The sequence below is a fragment of the Vidua chalybeata genome, chromosome 3, assembly GCF_026979565.1.
Source record: "Vidua chalybeata isolate OUT-0048 chromosome 3, bVidCha1 merged haplotype, whole genome shotgun sequence".
NCBI lineage: Eukaryota > Metazoa > Chordata > Aves > Passeriformes > Viduidae > Vidua > Vidua chalybeata.
In genome coordinates, this window is record NC_071532.1 from 31,412,461 (window position 1) to 31,432,825 (window position 20,365).

General features: G+C 37.8%; 1 protein-coding gene across 7 annotated transcripts in view; it reads right to left on the bottom strand.

Moving 5' to 3' along the window:
• Positions 1–20,365, bottom strand: part of ENAH (ENAH actin regulator) — a 123,528-nt gene that overhangs the window by 29,042 nt on the left and 74,121 nt on the right. For all 7 annotated transcript variants that reach the window (XM_053938259.1, XM_053938258.1, XM_053938256.1 and 4 more), the window contains 3 exons: positions 16,620–16,785; positions 15,045–15,222; positions 3,959–4,043 (listed from right to left, as the gene is read on the bottom strand). In XM_053938259.1, coding sequence (XP_053794234.1) covers positions 3,959–4,043; positions 15,045–15,222; positions 16,620–16,751 — 395 coding nt within the window. In that variant the 5' untranslated portion in view covers positions 16,752–16,785. The remainder of the gene's footprint in view (positions 1–3,958; positions 4,044–15,044; positions 15,223–16,619; positions 16,786–20,365) is intronic.

The following is a 20,365-nucleotide window of genomic DNA, read 5'->3' on the forward strand; positions in this document are numbered from 1 at the left end:
GGATTAGCCAAATTCAGAAAAAAATTGCTTTAATCTATAAAATAAAAATCTTGCCTTCGAGTCTCTTAGTAAATAAGAAACTTCAGTAAATAAGAAACATTTGAAAGTCTCTGAACTTGCACTACAACTAAGAATCCTTCCACAAGACGTTACAAAAATCACACCATATCAATACTAAATTCTAGCACAGCACACACCCTGTGTTTTCATTAACAGAATCATCACAAACCAAACTAATCCTACATACAAATAAAGTATTTAATAATTACAATACCTCCTAATATTCTGCTGTTGCATTTTACCAACTTGTAATGTTTTCGAGTACTTACGAAAGAATTCGGTCAAGTTTTGGTCCATGCCGTCCCTGAAGGACAGTAGGGGGCTTGTACACCCTCATCATTCCTTACTATCTGTACAGTTCCTCTGTTCCTGGAGCTCCTGGTCTCTTTATTTATGAAGCAGTGACCATTTTGAAGTTATTTATAAACATTAACTCATTAAATTCCCAAGTGTCATATTAGATACCAACTCAGTGACTCATATTCCTGACAATGTATTTACCACGGCTGGGAGAGAAGGTAAATTTACATGCACGAGTAGCACACACAGGCACGCCATGAACTAATCTTGTATTTTAAAATGGTCTTTGGCATTAGGTAACTCTACAGTTATTAACAAATATGCATGTCAACTGAAGCTGGCTCATTATCAATCAGTGGAATTTATAAACACTGCCTGGCCACCATTCTGACAAAATGAAAAACAACCCCCTGAATAAAATATCCCTTCAGTTTTGAGGATCAAAAATGGAAGCTGGAGTGTTTTAAAGCTTCCTATTACTGTACTGAAGTGAGTGCAAATTAAGGCAAACTACAGCTAGCTTCAAGTACTCCCTGAGAGGGAAAGCATCCACCATGTGTTAAGGTTTCTTAAAAGACAGTAACAAAGTTACCAATTCACCAGAAAAAATTACTTCATTACACCTCATGTGTAATCTTGGCCTCATAAAAACCTCAGCATTTCAGATAGCACCTCTGGCCCTAGCAGCCTTAGAAACTGTATCACTGCCCAGTAAGCAATACAAATATTCAAGTACAAAGCTCTGCAGCAAAATAAACAAAGTAGTTTTGCCCAAAATGTAAGGGCATCTAAAACCTTTCTAAAATAGAGAAAAATCTCTGAACCAAAATAATGTACTTCTGCTGGCAATGAACTAATTTCACTCTTCAATTCCCAATTTTCCCAAGATTCCTGAACAGTGGTTATGAAAGCAAAGGAAAACATCAGATCCGTTGAAGAGCTCTCTTTATTATGCCAATCTTCACTGGTCAGTCCTTTGGCAAAATACTTCTGAAGAAATGTTTCTATTTCTGCCTAGGAAAACCCTGAAGCTCCAAGCCACATAATTTAACTTTGAAATTAGTCCTTCTCTGAGCAGAGGGTTAGACTAGACCTCCACAGGGTCCCTTTAATTTTCATGCAAGCAGATATTTTTCTCCAGCTTAGAATAATTTAAAAAACATTTTCCTGCACTTAACACAGGAGTCAGTTACACACTACTAAATCCAGGCACACCTAAGAGGAGGGATAGGAGTGCAGAACTCAAAGACAACTATTATCAAGCCACACTTTAAAGAAAACCCCCACCCAACAGACACACATTCCACAAGCCATAGACTTGGCAAAGCCTTTCTCCTGATCCATCACAAACCCCATGTTCCTTCCCACGCAGTAACATTTATTCCCATTTCTTGCATTCCCTGTAGTCTTGCCGCTCCCCACAGGATTCAAGTCTGCCCACACTGCTTTTACCCTTTATTGAGATTGGAAATGTCACTTGGAGATATGTTAAAAGTAATATATACTTAAACCTGTTCTCAACTATTTACTACTCTCTACATTATGGTAGTAACTCTTGTTCTTAGAGTCTGAAAGCTGCAAGATAGTTACTACAGAAGAGAATTTCTAGCTTAGAGTTAATTGAACTTTATTATAGCCACGTAGTTACAGGAGTAATGAGACTGAAGAAGCATTTGTGAAATGTTTTAACAAAATTACATGTTCTTCTTAAGCTTAATGACACAACAGCAATAGTCCTTCCACAGACAATCTGTCTAGCAGCATGAGTAAACACTCATTCCAGTTCTCCATCCTTGTTTCAGGGAAAAACAAAACAGACCCAGAACCAGACTTTAAAGAGGACATTGCATTAAATGGAAACAAGTCGAGCACACTGATCAAAAAAGCCAAGCCATAAGAATGTCATCTGATAGCATGTCCTTCACATACCAAAAATTTCAAGAGACTTTCAGAGGTCTTAATATAGGGCAGCATTTTTTTCTGAGGAGATGCCACTCTATAATGCTTCTCTCAAAAGTATTTCAGCATTATAAATTTCAGATAATGCAGCTTTATAAAGGAACATACAGCAAATAGAAATACTAAAAGCCACTAATGTAGGACAGAAAAAAAATTCAAAAGAAAAAAGGCTTTTAAAAAGTCTGTCAAAAGAAGTGACATAAAAGACTTTTAACATGACAGCAAACTTGCACATAAACACCTCAAACAGACAAATTTGTAATGAGGTTCTTGCTATTTGTTTTTAAACAAGGTAACTGTCAGATAAAGTGATTCCTGCTCAGATTTAAGAAGACACAGAAGAAAAGAGACAGACAAGTATGATGCCAATTTTGATGCCAACCCTTTGTTCATCATATATAGCTTGTTTATCAAATGAATTATTCCTAAATTGGCAATCTGGTTCAGCTCACCTTTTCATAAACATACTAAATGCTGAATAGCAAAATAGAAAAAACTTCCGTGCTAATTAGACCCAACATGTTTAAGCATTCTTCCAGTTACCACAAAAAGCTATTAGGTGCATTTACACCATCAGTCTGGACCACCTCCCATTTATTCAAGGCTCCCGTTCCCTGTATCTGTCCTGCATGTGACCAAAATTGCTCCCAGCATCCCTTCAGGAAGGGAACAGCTAATCTCCTGGGAGTATTTAGATGGTAAAATAATCCAGGATTGCAGCACAGGCAGTGTGCTTGGGACAGCCCAAGGTCTTACTGTTTTCACTTAGCCCAGTGTGACAGCACTGTCCTACAAGCCTTTGCCATGTCATACACCCATAACCCAGACACTCACCCCACAGCACCACCCCATATTGCCACGAAACAGAAGTAGGAATATGGCAACCACAGGGTTGGTAGAAATTGGGCACTTCATTAATACATAATGATTATTATATGGAATGGGAAAAAACTCCGTATGTTCAAAATGCTTGGGTCTGAAAAAATATCCCACAGGGATAGAAATTGAATGGAACAGCTTGGCTTGGAGGAAGCACCACCTGGCCAGGGGAACACAGACCAGTCAAAAAGGACAGTACAGGTATAACCAGCACTGCTCCAGCTGAAAATTAAACTGTTAAAGGCTCAATCAATTTATACACTAAAAGCAGAAAATTAGGGTGTTTTTTCTAAAGAATACATCGTAAAGGCAAACAAGATTTCCAATAGAATGTTCTGATCCAGTACATCCACATTCAGGACAAAAACCCTGCCATTCATGATGACTCAGTTCTCTGCTTCTAAAACTTCCTTCCTCACTTGCTGCTTTTTTTCAGTGTCAAAAACTGAACACACAACAGTCACTGGAAAAATTAATTAGCCTGGCTGAAAATGACAACAGTGAAATCTCCCAAAGCTTCCCCTCTGATCTTCAACTCTTTCCTGGCATGCCAATTCCAATTGCATTGTTTGAATGGGTGGAGAGCACGAACAAGGGATACAGCAACAAAGTTTTTATAGAGTAGCACTAATGAAAACTGTGCACATACAAATGCTGCCCTCATGGAGGAGAGCAATTCAAAGTCCTTGACATTTATTTTCTCCTCATTAGGAGTTATCACTTCCTTGAGCTGAACAGCTGTCCACTTTTAATACCATACCTTCTCTGGATTTCCATTTCTTCTTGTGATGGACCATTTTGTACTTGAGAGGGAAGCTGTGAATTCTGTCGAGGCAATGTAGGACCTAAGAACAAAGATCACAAATTAATGGTTTGAATTTTTACTATGCAAAAAAAACACAAAAAAAAGGCCAGCCATCACACAACACTTCAAGAACTGCTCACTTCTGCTTTTTAAGCCAAACAAGCTTAACAACATAATGCAGCAAATAAAAACTGCAACCTCACGCGTGTACAATGCTACCTCACACATCTGCAGAATGAGTTCATTTCACATGGATGGAAAGGTCTCACAGAAATGCAAAACAAACTTTCTATATGATGGAATTTGCCAAAAGCTTTGAAAAGCACTCCAAGTCTGATTTTTTCTTAAAACAATGAACAAATACTCTTGGAGGAGCAGGAAAGGCTCAAAGATTAAAACACTCACCTAAATAGAACACTGGAAAAGGGGGAGAAAACAGAAAAAGGAAAAAAAAACAAAAGAACAGGAGAAAAACCATCAGAACCATACCACCACATTGAGAGAAGGAAGATAAAGCATGTTTCTACAGGTCACACCAAAATTTTCTCAGATTTCAGGTCATCAACTTGGATCAAAGACCTTTTTTGCATAGATAAGTATTGTGTCCAAAGGAATGGGGGCATGTAACAGATGTCCAAACTGTGAATTCTGCTAAGCACAAGAGATGCAAAATGAAAGGTCATGCAAAATCATCTTCAGTCTTTACTGATGGGAAATTTTGAACCATACAACTTCCAAGTAATTGTCTATGTGAGATCTGTATTCTAGAAACAAAAAGAGCTTTACCCTTTTAATCACAAATGTATTTACAGGACAAAACTGTGTAAAAAGAAGTGAAGAACAACAAAATGTAGAATGGAATACAGGAGACCATGAATGCATTGCTGCTGTCAGGCAGTAATACAGGATATTATTTAGACTACAGCTATGCTCAAGATTATGGAATTTATAAGAAACAAGAATTAAAATCAATTAAAATGTCAAGTTTTGAAAATGTCCAAAAGCAAAGCAGTGATTTCCAACTGATATTCCACCAAACTAGTTAGTTATGGAGTTGTAATGAGATCTTCCCCATCTCAAATATCAAAATGCAAATTTTTTTCCTATCTGAATTTGTCAAAGTCACCCAAACCCATAAAAAGACCATGTGTGATACACAGACACATCAAGGACAGGCAATTTGCTTGAGACACAGCAAACAAGTGCCTTGCTTAAAAGCCCTACAAAAATGTTCATTTCCTCAGAATGCCACAGTACTGTGTCCACTGTGATATTTAATCATGAAAATTATAAAAGTGTACACTATCTATGTACCCTACAATTACAAAAAGCAATGGTACTTAATTGTAGAGGATGAAAGCAGGCAGTGTACAACAGAGGTGGTGTCTTCCTTAGTTATTCTTTCAGCAAGCATTAGGCCCTTACACCTAATGGCTTGATGTTGCTTGGGATGCACTATTCTTGCTTGAACTCTCTCCAAGAGACACCTCCAGGTATCAAACCTATCGTTTTTTAAATGCAAAAAATTTAATTATTAATTTATCATTGCAGTCAAATGATCATTAAGTAAAAACATCTGCAAACATGGCTCATCTGGAAAACTTTTTGCTTTAGAACTTCCCTAAGACACACGTCCTCCTCCTCTCCTCTCCCCTGTGCAACAGGTGGAAAGCTTTAATGCCCATTAAGCCATGACTGCAGCTCCCAGGCAGCTGGGCTATTTGCTGCCTGCACCAGGCTGCAGCCTTTCATGGCCTCTCACAAGCAGACACAATCCAGCAGCAGTTAAAGGCGCTATAAACACCAGCACTGCTGTTTGCCATGCCCAACAGGACACTTAGTCAAGGCTCACAGCTTGAGCTGCAAACTGCAAGCAACACTTTAAGTATCAGATATGTGATGAAATTCCCATCCTTTTCCTCAGAGTGAAGCACACCGACCTGAAAATTAATAACAAATAACAGAAATAAAAAGAAATGGTCACGATGTGTCCATATACCAACCAGAACTGTTTTGTACTGAAAATGCAGTAGAAATGAAAATTTCAAGCTTCCACTAATTTAATCTTTAAGAGTATTTAACAGGTTTTTGTTTGAAGAAGGTATTATCATGCTGCAGTAGCTGGATGCAGATCACCACTCTCCAACCTTCCTACCTTAGTCCTTCCTTAGCCAACACCTCCAGAAAGTAAACACCAAGCTTCATCTGCACTGGCTATTCCAACACACCTAGCTATGAGGAAACCTGTTCTTGTAGCCTCAAACTCTGTTCCAGAGCACTGTCCTTCAGAAAACCACATTATCCATCAATCCTGCACAGGGCAAACATGAGCAAGCCAACCCAGCTTTAGTTCGGGCAGCCTGCTCCAGTGATGGGCTTCTTCCATAGACATGCACACAGGAGACAGAACAAAATCATCTGCTGGCAATGAACCTGGTGGTTCCAGTACTTCTTACACATTTTTGTCTTAAGGAAATGCAACCTGAGGATACCAAAGGCTTTCAAGAAAGGAAAGTTCAGCTCCCAAGTGATCCCTCCTGTTTTCTCATGAAATTTCCCTCTGCAGCCATCCTGCTAATGAACACTAGAAAGTTAAAGGTACATGCCAGGTGGAAAAGCATGTTTTATCCTAGAAGGTTTATTACAGCAAGCCAAGACTACCACTTTATTGCTAAAATACAACTGCCTGGCTAGCAGGACAGGTGGTATATTAAATAAACAGGAACTAGCTAATAAAAACCTCTCTTAGAGGTTTTTGAACACTTTAAGATACCTCAGAAACATCAACCCCCACGAGAAATATTCAGATACTGCCTAGAAAAGAACTCTGATCCTCCTACAGGATCACTTTATCTTCAGAAGCCAATATAAGCCAAGAGAGAGATGAGACTGAATGGTCTATTCATTCTGAGTTTTAAAGAAAACCTAACATCTCTCTTTTTCTAAAAAAGCACAGATGGTGCACTCTGCAGCACATTCTGACAGACAGAGGATATAACTTCATACTAATTCGTTCAGCAGCCATTCCAGTTTCAGTGCTTTCTGTTTTTCAGCTTATTCTCACCTTTGCATCACCCTTCCTCTATGACAGTTCAGGCAACTGAGTGGTGAGAGATGGACTGGCAATCTAAAGCCTGCATTAAGCATTTCCACCAGCTAGATGACAGCCAGACCTGGTTCTTCATGCAGTCACACAGACAGTTATGGTAGCATCAACATCAGACATCAGAACATCAACATCAGACTGCTGAGGACTGCTTGAACCAAATCTAGCATCCCCAACATCACCCTTTTAAACCACAACCAGAGTTAGTTTTTCAAACTCCTTTTTTTTTTTTTAGCTTTAATCAACTGGTTACCTTCTATTTCTATTCAAAAGCCAAACCAATGTGAGTTGCACAACCCTATGAAAGCCTAACTAGCAAGCTGGGGAAGGAAACACATGGTTTGTCCTCCCTCAATGCCTTTTGCTCCTCTGTTGCTTCACTCTTTCAGTTACCTCGTCTGTTCTGGAGTGTCACACCACACCCTATCCCACTTCTTTTAATGCCAGCTGCATTGTATGTTATCAGTGTTGACACTGGCTGATATTGAAAATATCACATTCCTAGAGCCCTAAAAAACCCCAAGCATCAGCTGTTCAAGATTGGCACAACACATGTCTTGCAAGTTATACACTCAGCTACAGTGTGTATTTTCATTTGGCTGGACAGGCTTACTTGGGAGCTGATAACATAAGGATGGATGAAATGGGGTTTGGAGGGACTAGTGGCAGCCAAATCTGTGAAATCTTCCTCAGAACCTCACATGCCCTAATTCAAGAAGGCGAAAACACACAGAAAACCTCACTCCTGCAGTTACTGTACTTCAGAGTACAACAGTAAAAGATAAGCCCTAATTTTTGAATACAGCTATTAAAGCTGGTCAACTATCACATGTAAGAATTTTAGTTTGAGGTAAAAATCTCCATTTTCTCCCCAGAAAAAAAGTTTATATAAACAACTCAGTAACTAAGAAATTCCACTCCTTCACTTCTCAGTTTGTTAGTGCCAAAAATAAGCAGTGTTCCAATTATACAGTCTGATATCCAAATCAAAGTGTGACTTGTCTTTTAGAAGTCTTTTCAAAGACTGAAAGTGGACAGCAGATTTATTTATACATATATATGATATAAACATAAGTGAACTAGCTAATTATAATCTTTAGAAAATATTTTCTTTAAGGACAGTTTGAATACTCCTACTAAGCAAAGCCCATACCCCAGGCAAGCGTTCAAAGCTACAGCCAAAAAGACGTATTTTTATTAGGGTATAGAAGAACTTATTTTAAAAAAAAAAAAGTGTTTTACTAAATGGTTAAAGGTTTTTTGAAGGAATGGAAAACAGGCTTTTCAGAGATGTGTGCAGGAAGCAATAAGAACAACAGCTATGGTATCCCTCTTTGATGTGTCTCCAGCTCCTTCCCCCATTCAGAGCCTGTCCTGCTCTAGGCCATGCCAGAACAAAGTCTGGGTTGATTTGCTAACCAGCCTTGAGCAGGAAAAAAAAACCCACGTCACTCCTCGAGCCCTGGACGTGTGTTATGGGTTTATATGCAAGACCATGATGTCCAAAAATGAGGGCATTAAACTAGTGGCAAAATTTTCTCTAGTACTTCTGTTTGGATGAATCATCTCCCAGCCAAGGCTTCCCTTCCCTTCAAACACCTACTTCCTCACTCACAGCTACCTTCAGCTGAGTTAATTCACTCATCACTCCAAATTTGAAACTAAACACTTTCCACTTCAATCCACAAGCTCTTTTAACTTGATCAAGGCAATAAAAGGCAACAAGAACAACAAAAGTATTCATTAAAACACACATGAATTTAAGTAGAGGTAAGCCTCCTATCAGTGCCAGCAGAACCCCTATCAGTGCCAGCAGTGCCTTGGAAACCAGGCACTGATAACCTGGGAGCCAGGCTTGGCTCAGCACCACTGTGCTGGGGGACCTCAGCAGCTCCCAGTGTCCCTCTGCCATCCTTTCATGCTTGAGGACACAGCTTCACCAGCAGGGAGCTACAGCATCACAAACTGAAAGGAGCGAGTACTGAAGTTAAATATATCAATACCATCTACTGTGGGATATTTATAGCTCCCCTTCCACCCTTAGCTGTGTCAAAATTTGTTTAAATAGCAATGTTACAGGTGATGACTGTCACTACTAGTGTATAATACTACAGAAATGAGCCTAACCAAGATATATTTCACAACTATCTTCATGACTTTTATGAAAACACCCTGCTCCCAAAAGGCAGATTTAATCTATCTACAACTTCTACTGATAATATTTTTAAAGACAACACTATAAACCTTCAACTGTAAAATATGCTGACATTGCTCTATGTTTATTAAACGAAACTTTATCCATAAATTAATGTACTTCTATTTTTATTTGCCATGCATTTTAGACCAGATTTTAATTAAATTCTACAGATTGTTCACCTATAATTTAATGCTTTCACATGATACACCACTAATTCTGAAGAACCAAAAAAAAAAAAATTTAGAAACACCATATGGGCAGCCCTTAAAAGTTTGTGTAACTCTGAAAAGTTAACAGCCCTCCCTTCACTTCCAAACACCACAACTAAAACTGATGATGCTTTCAATAATCTTATGTGCAATTACCACAAAGAGGTAGAACTTCCTGTAGGGTCAACATTTTGGCACATATATCAGGATTACCTAATCAGTATTAGTTATTATACAAAACTAATAACAAGGTAAAAAATTATTTAATCAATCCCACATTTAAAAGGAAGGGAAAAATCTTGCTAGCAAGACCAGAGATATTATCCAACTTCTGACAACACAGGTAATAAAAATACCACCATGTTACTCCTGTTCTGACAGGGAGTGCTGACAGCCTGTTCCAGAGGCTTGCTAAGAGTACAGGTATAGCATCATTACTTCACTGCTGTAGAATTTTTATTCTCCCAAAACAAGTTTTAGCATGACATGAGCCAAAACAGTACAAAGAAAAGCACCCCCCAAGCTCCACATACACTTTTCTCATTTCAGTCTTCTGTAGTCTCTCTATATATTCCAATTAGGCAACCCCAATTTTTGTTTCAGTTTGCATTTCCCAAAGATATTAAATTATTCAATCCATTATTTGAATGCATTCCCCTATCAGCAAGGATCTAATTATCTATCTCTGCTGGAAGAGAAAGGACTGCACATTAATGTACAGCTGTGAATAAAGATTTGCTTATTTAATAACTGGACAACCTAACTTCTAGAGTTACTCATTCAAGAGGAATTCAAAAAACTTGAACCACAGGGGCTTTTTCCCCTCCAAGACCAGAAGAATAAAATAATGAGACCTTGGAAAGAAAAAAGCCCTTCTGTTTCTTTTTCTTCCTCCCCTAATTTAAACTGTGATCTAAGGCAATACTAGAACAGATGCAATGAAGCCCTTTATGACCTTGCCTTTATATCCGGAACATTCCAAAATCTTTTCAAGAACCAATATATAACTGCTACAGATTAGCACAAAAAGGATCACAAATCTTACATCTATGTAATGCTATCAGAAATAATTAAAACAGATTTATTTACTGTTGTGACATCCTTCCTTCAGTTCTTCTGCCGCTTTCATCTTCTGCAACAAACAACTCCGAGGACCCTTCCCAGATGCAGACACATCTACAAAGCCCACACTTAGTTTCCTATTCTCTTAGCAAGGCTTTCCTGAGGTTGAAGACAGATGCCACACAAAGCAACACCGATTCCAGCTGAACTGGAAGGTGCTTTTTGCAGCAAAACTGAGTATGAGATTCCTTTGTTCCTCCCAACACAAGCTTCCCTTACATGACCTTATTCCTTCAAAGAAATAATCTATTGTCTCACACATCAGAGAATTCTCAGCTGTCTGATTTCCCTTCATTGAAGCTTTTCTCTCATTCCAGAGCCATACGATTGCAACAATGAGCCTACTTAATGCAGATATGAAAATTTCCTTTGTAATGCAATGCAAAACCTTTGCAGCAAGCTGTCATCTGCAGACAAGACAATTACTGAATATCTGAACATGCTGCACACAGCCTTAGAGCCAGAAATCCTCTTCATTTGACCTCTTAAACTTGATGATATGCACTTGTCATTTGATAAAGGTGTCACTTTTGACCACATCAAACAGTTCTTTAATGTAACCAATAGTAAGTCTGTCAAAATTTTCCAAAATGAGGGCCAGAAAAAAACCTTGGTTCACTTTTAATGCATTTCTGAAACAGTGTAGGGCAGGAATCTGCAGTATTTAATTCTTTAAAATTCTGGGACAAAATGCAGTCCTGTGCTGTCCTACTCTTCTGGATTTGCAGGTTGCCTACAAGCTGCCCAACTAGCCAGCAGGAAAACAGGGTTTGCTAATGCAATCATTCAAACCAGAACGGAGCTAAAACACTTTGACATTTATTAAAATAAACAGAGTTCAACCATTTGAGAAGTTAGCACGTTCATTTGATCAGTCCTATAACCCAGGGGGAGGATAAAATCCTAAATCTGCAGAGCATTTGCAGCAGTTTCACTGGTAAGGCAGCCATTGCTTCCGAGTCCTTTGAGACAAACCTGCACTGTTTGTTTAGCAGAAAGCTGCCACTTGCAGTAAAGCTTTTACTCTTAACCTCAGAGATTTTCACTCTGCATTCTGAAATCATCAGAAGGACAAAAAGCCCATCCCTGTGAGCTCAGCGGTGCCTTGACTCCAGCAGATCCACTAGAGGGAGAGCCTAAATTAAACAACCTCCAATTCTGCCAGCAGAACAGCTGAGGATGCCAACTAAAAGATAAATGACATTTTTCAAATATATGCAAGAGAAGGAGACCATGATTAAATTTTATTTTAAAAAGAGCGAGAGAGCCATACCCAACAGCTGACTTGCAAACCAAAAGGATGTACACAACTTAATCTTTAATATCCCTCAGAAGTCATTAGATTTCTGTGAACCCTTGCATAAAATTTAAAATTCATCTACAGCTTTATGAATTTCTGAATAGTATGCTCAGCTAACATTAAAACTGCTTTCCTTTTATGAATAAAATACAACATAAAATAAGCAAGCTAATAAAAGAAATTGCCAAAATGAGAAAGCACAGCAGAAAATAAGGATACTGCAAGAATCTAACCTTAACTAGAATAAAAGGGAAGCTATCCATGTAGGGTTTCTTTATTTTTATTTGAGTTGGAGGTTCTATATACCATTTTGGATACACTAGGAAACACAGCAAGTTGTCAACTCCAAGCACAGATTTTTGATGCAGTATCATCAAAATACCAATGAGGACAGCGTGGGTTAGAAATTTTTAAAACTCAAGCAGATACATTGAAAGAAACAAAATTAACTATATATAATGTATTGATCATCATATATCAGTGTAAGTTTATTTTATGACACATACCCTCCCAAAACCTTTTCAGAAAAAGTTATTTGTTTATAAAAGACAGGCAGTTGCAATCAATTTCCTACAATGAAGAGTTAATATTAGAGCCTCAGAGCCAGTGACCTGTCTAAGTAAATATTCATTTATTTCAGAGATGCTGGGGGGGAACCCAACACGAAGGACGCATTTCTAACTGCACTTTTAGGAAATTATACCAACTACAGAGAAACAAAATTCACTGAACTTTGAGCAAGGAGCACAATTAGTTTGTTTCTAGCCACTTAGCAGCCTATTTCCATTATTGAAGCAGCATGTTCAGAAAGATACTTGATCTTTTTTACTTCTTACACTGAAACAGGTCAGAAAAATTAAGTAATAACTAGATCAGACAGTGACAAACTTTCCAGTTGATAAAACTTAGGAACACTTGTTGACAGTACTCTTAACACAGAAACATTATGAACATTTATCTTTAAACATTGTCTGGAAGTGATATGAGGCTGAGAGAGCAATTCTGTGTGCCTTATTAGGAATTTTTTTTAAAAGCAGCAGTGCAAAACTGCTCATCTGCTAAAACAATGCTGACAATGTTACGGTTTGGTTTTATTTCATCTTGATGGAAGCTAGAGCACCTATCTGTCTGTGACACAGGTGACAGCTAATCTTAAACCACCATAGCCGTCGGCTGACAGGAGCCAGGGAAGAACAATTATCTCCAGTGCTCACCATTAGCTTGTGATGCAGCTAATTAATGCATTTTGACTTGTGCCTGCTGCCACCAACTTAAATTCACAAGAAGGAGAAACAAAGTGACAATGATGTAATTCACAAAAACTTAAAGGTTAAATGCAGTCACTTTCAAACATAGTTACAAACCTTAATTCGTGGCCGTCTCAGAATTGTTGAGAACAAACCAGAGGACAACAGCACTGTAGTCAGCAACCAGGCTGTGGTAAGTCATATACAGTTATGAAATTTTACAGTAATGAAATTATAATTTTATCCAAGTCTTTACCAACTGAAGTGGCATCTCTATTTATTAATGAAGTTTCTACTACTGGACAATAGAACAGTGCAGCAGCCCACAAACACCTAGCATAAAGTAGCAAGAGAACAAATCATTAGACAAATTACAAGCCACAAAATCAAAAAAGGACACACTGTCTAACAAAAAAAAATGAGCAATGCCATGCCTGCCTATGTAATTTCGGCCTCTCTAGCAGCTCAGGTTTAGCGTTATGAGGAGTTAAACTGAACTATGAAGATATGTATATGCATATATACACACTGAAACACATAACAAATTCTTCAAGTACAGGTAATGGGAAAGAACTTGAACTCCTCAAATCTGTAGTAATAACCATCAATCAGGCCTTTTCATCAAAAGAGTACAAATCAACACTTCATGTGTTCCCAAATGTTGGTTGGGAGACAGGTGATGAACAGTCAGAATGCATGAAAAGTTTACACCCGAGTAACCCTCAGGGAAAGCAGAACTGAGGGACTGAGAAAACACCCAGCTGAGAGGTAGGAGACTGGGAATCACAACTGGGTTATTTTAGCAGGCAAAAAAATCTCCTAACTCTAGCTACCATTTCTATTTTGGCCTCCTATGTTGTGTAACAATGTAAGCACTGCAGAATGTATCATCCACAGCCAAGACAAATTAGTTTCAAAAGGTAAGTCTGGAAAGGACTACCAGGAAAAAAAAAAACAACAACTTGATTAAACCACCTTTTTTGCTGTAGTTGAGACAGCCCTAGGATAGTTATCTACAGCCTCTCTTCTACACAAGAGAAAGAAAACTGGCACACAAGTATTATCTCTTGTTACACAGGCAATCTTTAAAGTTTAATGAGGACAAAAGAATTCTATTTGGTTACAAGAACACAAAAGACTCTTAGTCTTTTAAAAGAAACTCCCTCTGTGTGTGTCACAGTGTTTTACTGATCAATTTGCTGTAGAGCCTACCTAGAATATGTTACAGATATCAGCAGAAGACTGAAAGCCAGGAATTTTTCCACCACTGTTTTAAAGCCTATGTCACCCTGATCTTCAAACAAATGAAATTCCAGACCTGGTGTCTAAATCATATGTGCTCATCTGAATGTTAACCCTGGATTCAAGGTCTCTGAGCTAGAAAAGTCTGATGGTAAAAACTGCCAGAGAAGATTACCTGAATTCCAAAGTTTAGAGGAAAAAAACCTGCACAAATTTATAATAAATCTGTAACCAGTGAGAAGCAAAAATACTAACACACAATAGGAACCTGGATGTCTCTAGAAATCCTGAAAAGTATCCTCCTTACAAGGTACATGCTTCTTGGGTAGGTCTTTTTGTTTTGCTTCCTTAAAAAAAGGCAAAGCCAGCAGTTTCTGTATCTAATATACAAACATGAAAATTGATTTACTTGCTAGGAAGTGCAATTACAGAGATGTCAGTTGAGTTGAGCAGCACTGTTAAGAAGCAGTAATTAGTCAGACAAAACATCCAAATAATTAAAGCACCTAGAGGCTTATTTATGATTAGAAACAAGACTTATAGACTTTATGCATAAACATTTGAATTTTTCTGTATTTGAACAATCTTAGGGAAAAAAAATAGTGAAGAGACACTTACCAGCTTCCTGTGAATTTAATACTTCTAAGGCATGCATCATGGCACTTGCGAAGACGTTGGCATCTTCTTTGCTGCCAAAATTCAGACCATACACCTGCCTAGCATCACGCCACTGGTGGAAGGTCTGTGTAGCCTGATTGTACTTCAGCCCTTTTGGAATGGCACAATTTATTACCACCTACAATCATTAAAAAAAAAATTACTTGTGTTTAAAATTGCTGTTCCATCAGAAGTTTCAGCTTTGTGTAGATTTCATTCCTCCACCACACAAGTTAATTCATGACCCATAATCTGTGAAACACAATGCTGAAAGCACATAACCATTTCAATTTTCATTCCAACACCGTCTGCAATCAGTGATGGGAATACACAAGGAGACTAATGAGATATTTTGTATCAACTTTTGTAGTTTAAGTGTTTTCACTTCAAAAGATGCAGCCATGTTTCATAACAGCAATGTAGTAACATCAACAGCTCTGACTTCCAGCAGCAGACTACTTAATGTGAAATACGCATCTGAAATTCAGAAACTCATTTTCCCATGAATTTCACAGGGTGTTTGTTAGGTTTCTCTTTTAACCAAGTTATCACCTTCTCCCTGTGGCTGCTGCACCCCTTGGCTTGCAGGGCTTTCAGCAGCAGTTTACTGGATTTGTACTGTGCATCACAGGGTATCATTTTGCAAGATTGCTGTGGCTCACAGAAAAGATGAAAATTTGAGCTATTAGGGCAACCATTTACTACAAGCCTTCCACTAAGAGGATCCCATTGCACCTGGATAACTATATCCTCTCACCTTTTTCTGCTGAATAATGGGACAAAAAAAACCCAGATTTGCTCTCAGATGAATGCACAGAGACCGTTTATTACCTGGAGTAAATAATTAGTAACAAATCACACAAGAGATTACCAGTTTAGGCTTCTGGTGTGTAATAAATGACCAAGAACAAACCAAAAGAATTCTATGAAATGCTGGGAGGGAGGAAAACAAATATAAGAAGCTATCCTCAAACAAAAGATTAGGTTTTAACCCCATCCCAAATATCACATGACAGAGCACATTTACAGACAGAGTGCTAATTTGCCATTTAATCATGATCCACTAACTTCATCACGGAAATTAAGATATAATCCTTGTTACTCCCTTCTCACTCTCTTAAAGTGGTACATGATCAGCATTACCAAATATCAGAAGCTTTTTTTTGAGCAAAATGACCTGGGGAAATGAGACATCACGCATCCAAGATTTCATGAGGTAGGAAGAGCTAAAAGAGCTGCTGGTGTCTACACAGGCTGCAGCTCACAGTGTAGAGTGGGGGAGAGAAGCTTTCAGGTTGCCACTTTGCCTTAAAAAGAACCAGATGACTTCTGTGTACACCACTAGCCTGTATAAATAGATATCTGTAGGAAGGAATGGCAAAAGGACTATTGCCTTGGGGGTATGCAAAGTGCTTAGTTCACAGGGAAAAAGCAATAAAAGTTCTGCTACTTCAGTTAAAAAATGCGATTTACTTTTTATTCGTCCTGTAATTTTGCTGAAGACTTCATATTCTGAATTTTCAGAGATTTCCTCACCTGATGATCCTGAATCTTCCTGCCCACTACTCTGAATGTGTTGTTGCCTGTGTGATGATATATGTGAACTCTGCTGAATCCAGTTGATCCACCAGCTGGTACCCATTTCTTATTGGCATCGTCGTAGACCATTACAGCAGCTCGTGCTTGGCAGATACTCTGTTCACTGTTAATATACAAAGTGGAGGAGAAAATAAAATTACTTGTGGCAAAGCATCATCTTTCTGGTTAAGTTCTTTTTTTTTTTTTTTTAATTTAAAATGGTAAAGCAATAGTCCTGGTAACTTGCTGAAACTCCACCTTTCTGAATACAAAACCACCATGACTTTGATATTTTGCTTATATGCATTCATTCTGAAAAGCTGTGGTCCAGACAGACAGGCCTAACAATTAATAAAAGATATAAGAAGGTATTCATGTCTTCTTTTTGCACTTTTTCCCCTTACAATTTTGTCCCCCCTCCTTTTCCTCACCACCAGCCATGAATTTTCATTAAATGCCATAACCATATACAAAGCTTTCTGCAAAGACCAAAGAATCTGGAGTTGCACTAGCTTCTACTACAATCTACACTTCCCAGCGGAAATTACTTCCACGAGAAATGAGAATTGGAAGGCCCTTGCACCTTTTAACATATAGAGAAGAAAACAAACACAGAGAATGAAGTCCAGCACAAAAATTTCACCAGCTCATAAATTAAACACATTTTGATTTTGACGCATTTTACAACAATTGACACCCAGACATAACATTTTCTCCCTATGAAATGGTTCTACTGATCACCAAAAAATGCAAATTCATCAGGAGATTGCTATCAGTAGCTAATCCTGATTATGCCAGTCATCTGGAAGCTGAGCTACAGCCTGAAGTTAAAAAGGAGCATATCATGAATGTCATCATATAAGAAACACATGAAATCAGATCATACCAGAAACAGACTTATTTATTAGGAGAGGAAAGGGTGAGGCCATGCAGATTGTCTTTGGGGGTAATGTCCAGATGCAGACAGAAAACAAAAATAGAAAGGAATGATTTCTTATCAGTAAGTCAGATTCTGTGAACATAGCACTCCAGCACACCCAACATTATAGAAAGCACATGATGCCTGGCTTGCAAGGAATGTGGCCTGCCATTTGGAAAACTGAGAAGGCTGAAGAGACATGCATCCTTCATAGGAAAGTAAAGGAGCATTTCTTCATATTTGATGAAAGAGGGAAAGGATGCCTCCCCCACCCATCTGTCTTGTGGGTTTTTTGTGATTTTTATTGGCTGGTTGGTTTGGGAAGGGGTGTGTGTGTTTGTTGTTTTTGGGTTTTTTCCAAAGACCATGTTGAATTTTCCAGTATCTTATTCACATCTCCCAATACAAGAACATTCTGAAGTACATCCAGCTGTTTTGTTAACTTTCAACAATGACATTTTTGAGAAAACAGAATCAATTTCTCTCACACTTTCCATGGCATTCTAACAATTATAGAAGTGCTCAATACTGGGATGCTCTTTAGGGCTCATGGAGAAGAGAGAATACTGAGATCATGTCTCTCATGCACATGGGAGATTCATGATCAAATGAGGAAATAGGTTCTTAATTTTAAAAATGCACATGCTCTAACCCCATCACCTATTCAACAACTAGATCAGAATGGGATTACAACCTCTAATTAGATCACCCTTTTTCTAGTTCAATTTAGGGATATTAAAGTCATAAGATATATATAACTAAAGTGCTTCTTTTCTAAGCATAGTTTATAGTTTAGACTGGAAGGACCACATCTGAACCAGGAAGATTAAATGCAAAGAAAATAAATTTTGGTACAGCTTTTAAACATTTCACAGTCCCATTAAATATATACCACAGATGAAATATGGTTCACTCACTTAAGAGGACATTGCAAGAACCTACTGGATTTCTTTATTTTTAGATATTTTTGGCACACATTTTAAAGTTCAAACCTAGAAACATTCTGTACCTTTCACAAAGCACATGACAAACAGTAGTGGTTTTTCTAAAATGCCTGACACTAAACTTGGGAAACTTCTGAACCCGTAATAAATTTTTGCTATATTTCAATTTGGATCAATCGCAGGCATGATAAACCATAGGTGACAGGCCTAGATACTGATTTGGAAGTAGAGCCATGTGGTTCACAGAGTTCTTGCCAAAAATTAACTTCTACTCAGTCATGTGCCAGACAGATTAAAAAAAAAGATTCTATTAAAAATTGAGACTATGATTCTAAGCTAATATGTTCCAATTACAACAAAGGTAGAACCAGAGAGTGACTGAGTAATGGTACAGTGAGCAGGAGACTTAACAGGATAGACCATCAAGTATCAGGTGCTCTTATTCAGCCTACGTTTATAAAACTTTTTACATTATTTTATTTAACATACAAAAAAAAATAGAAGAAAAACTTATTCATTTTAGAACTATTCAGTATTCAAGTGGCACTCTTCACAAGTGCAAATAAGATGACCTTGAATTGAATTTCTAGCTTTTCTTTAACAACTGCTAAACTATTTTTAGTTCCACTTCTCAGGCCATGTCTTATAACTGGAAGTATTAACCAAGTCTAGGTCTCAACTACTTCATGTTCCATTTAAAATAAAACAATTTTCATAACAGGGAATTAGTCTTATTCATATAAAAATTGAGATGATTCACAAACTTTTAAAAATGACAAATACAAACAATTTCCAGCTGACCTTTTCAATCACTACATAATAAACCTTCTGCCTTCATTTCATACAAATCCTGTAACTAAAATTTCAGTGTTCCAAGTGTGTAATTTTCATATCCAGGTATCAATTTGAAGGTGACATACTCCCCTTCTGCCAACAGTTCCCCCCACACAGCACTTTGTTTATGAGACTGCAAGAGTAAGATGGAAAAATTAAAGATAGAAAAGATCCCTATCAGAAAGAAATTAAACCATCACAGGATGCTAGCCTATTTCCAGGGTTCAATAAATATCAGGCGAAAGGGTGATTTATTCAATTACTCTCTCTTAGTAATAAGTTCTCTAAAATGAAGAAAAAAAGAGACATGGAGGCATGAGCTTTAGTGAAAAGAATCCTTAGTTCTGCTCTTCAATGGCCATTTGATATTTTAGCATCTGAATACAGTATATTGTATATTATAATTAGACACCATAAAGCATTTTAAAATGAAAAAGAAAGCATACTAGAAATCCATTAACTTTAATGGGCTACACTAAATCAAAAATCCACACTGTGAGCTCATGGCTATCTTTGACAGGTCTAATGAAAAACACAGTTTAGGTTTTTTTCTGAAGATCCACCTTTTTCTAGGAAAATTCTGACTTTAGCATACACGCTGTTACTAGGACCTGAACCAGTCTCTTGTATTCTACAAATACATATGAACTTCAGTGCAAAAGAACAAGAGTCAAGTGAATCAGAATGGTATCATTTATTGTATTTCTTGCTTTTCACGCTTACGACACTTCCCTGCTGTACTTGTATTAGGATACAGTTCTTCACCCATCTCAGTATATACACAGGAGCTCTTCACAGTCCCCAGGGTTTGCTGTAACATGTGTGTCCCTTACGTGACCTGTGCTAGGATGGCTTCCTTCATTCACTGCACCAGAATCACTTTGGTCTGATCACAAATGCAGATTTTTTACATACTACCTTACACTGGTAGCAAATAAATAAATTGTCTGCAGTTACGTTGCAAGAGAAAAGAAAAAGGATCTTCATCTCTTTGCCATGTCATTAGG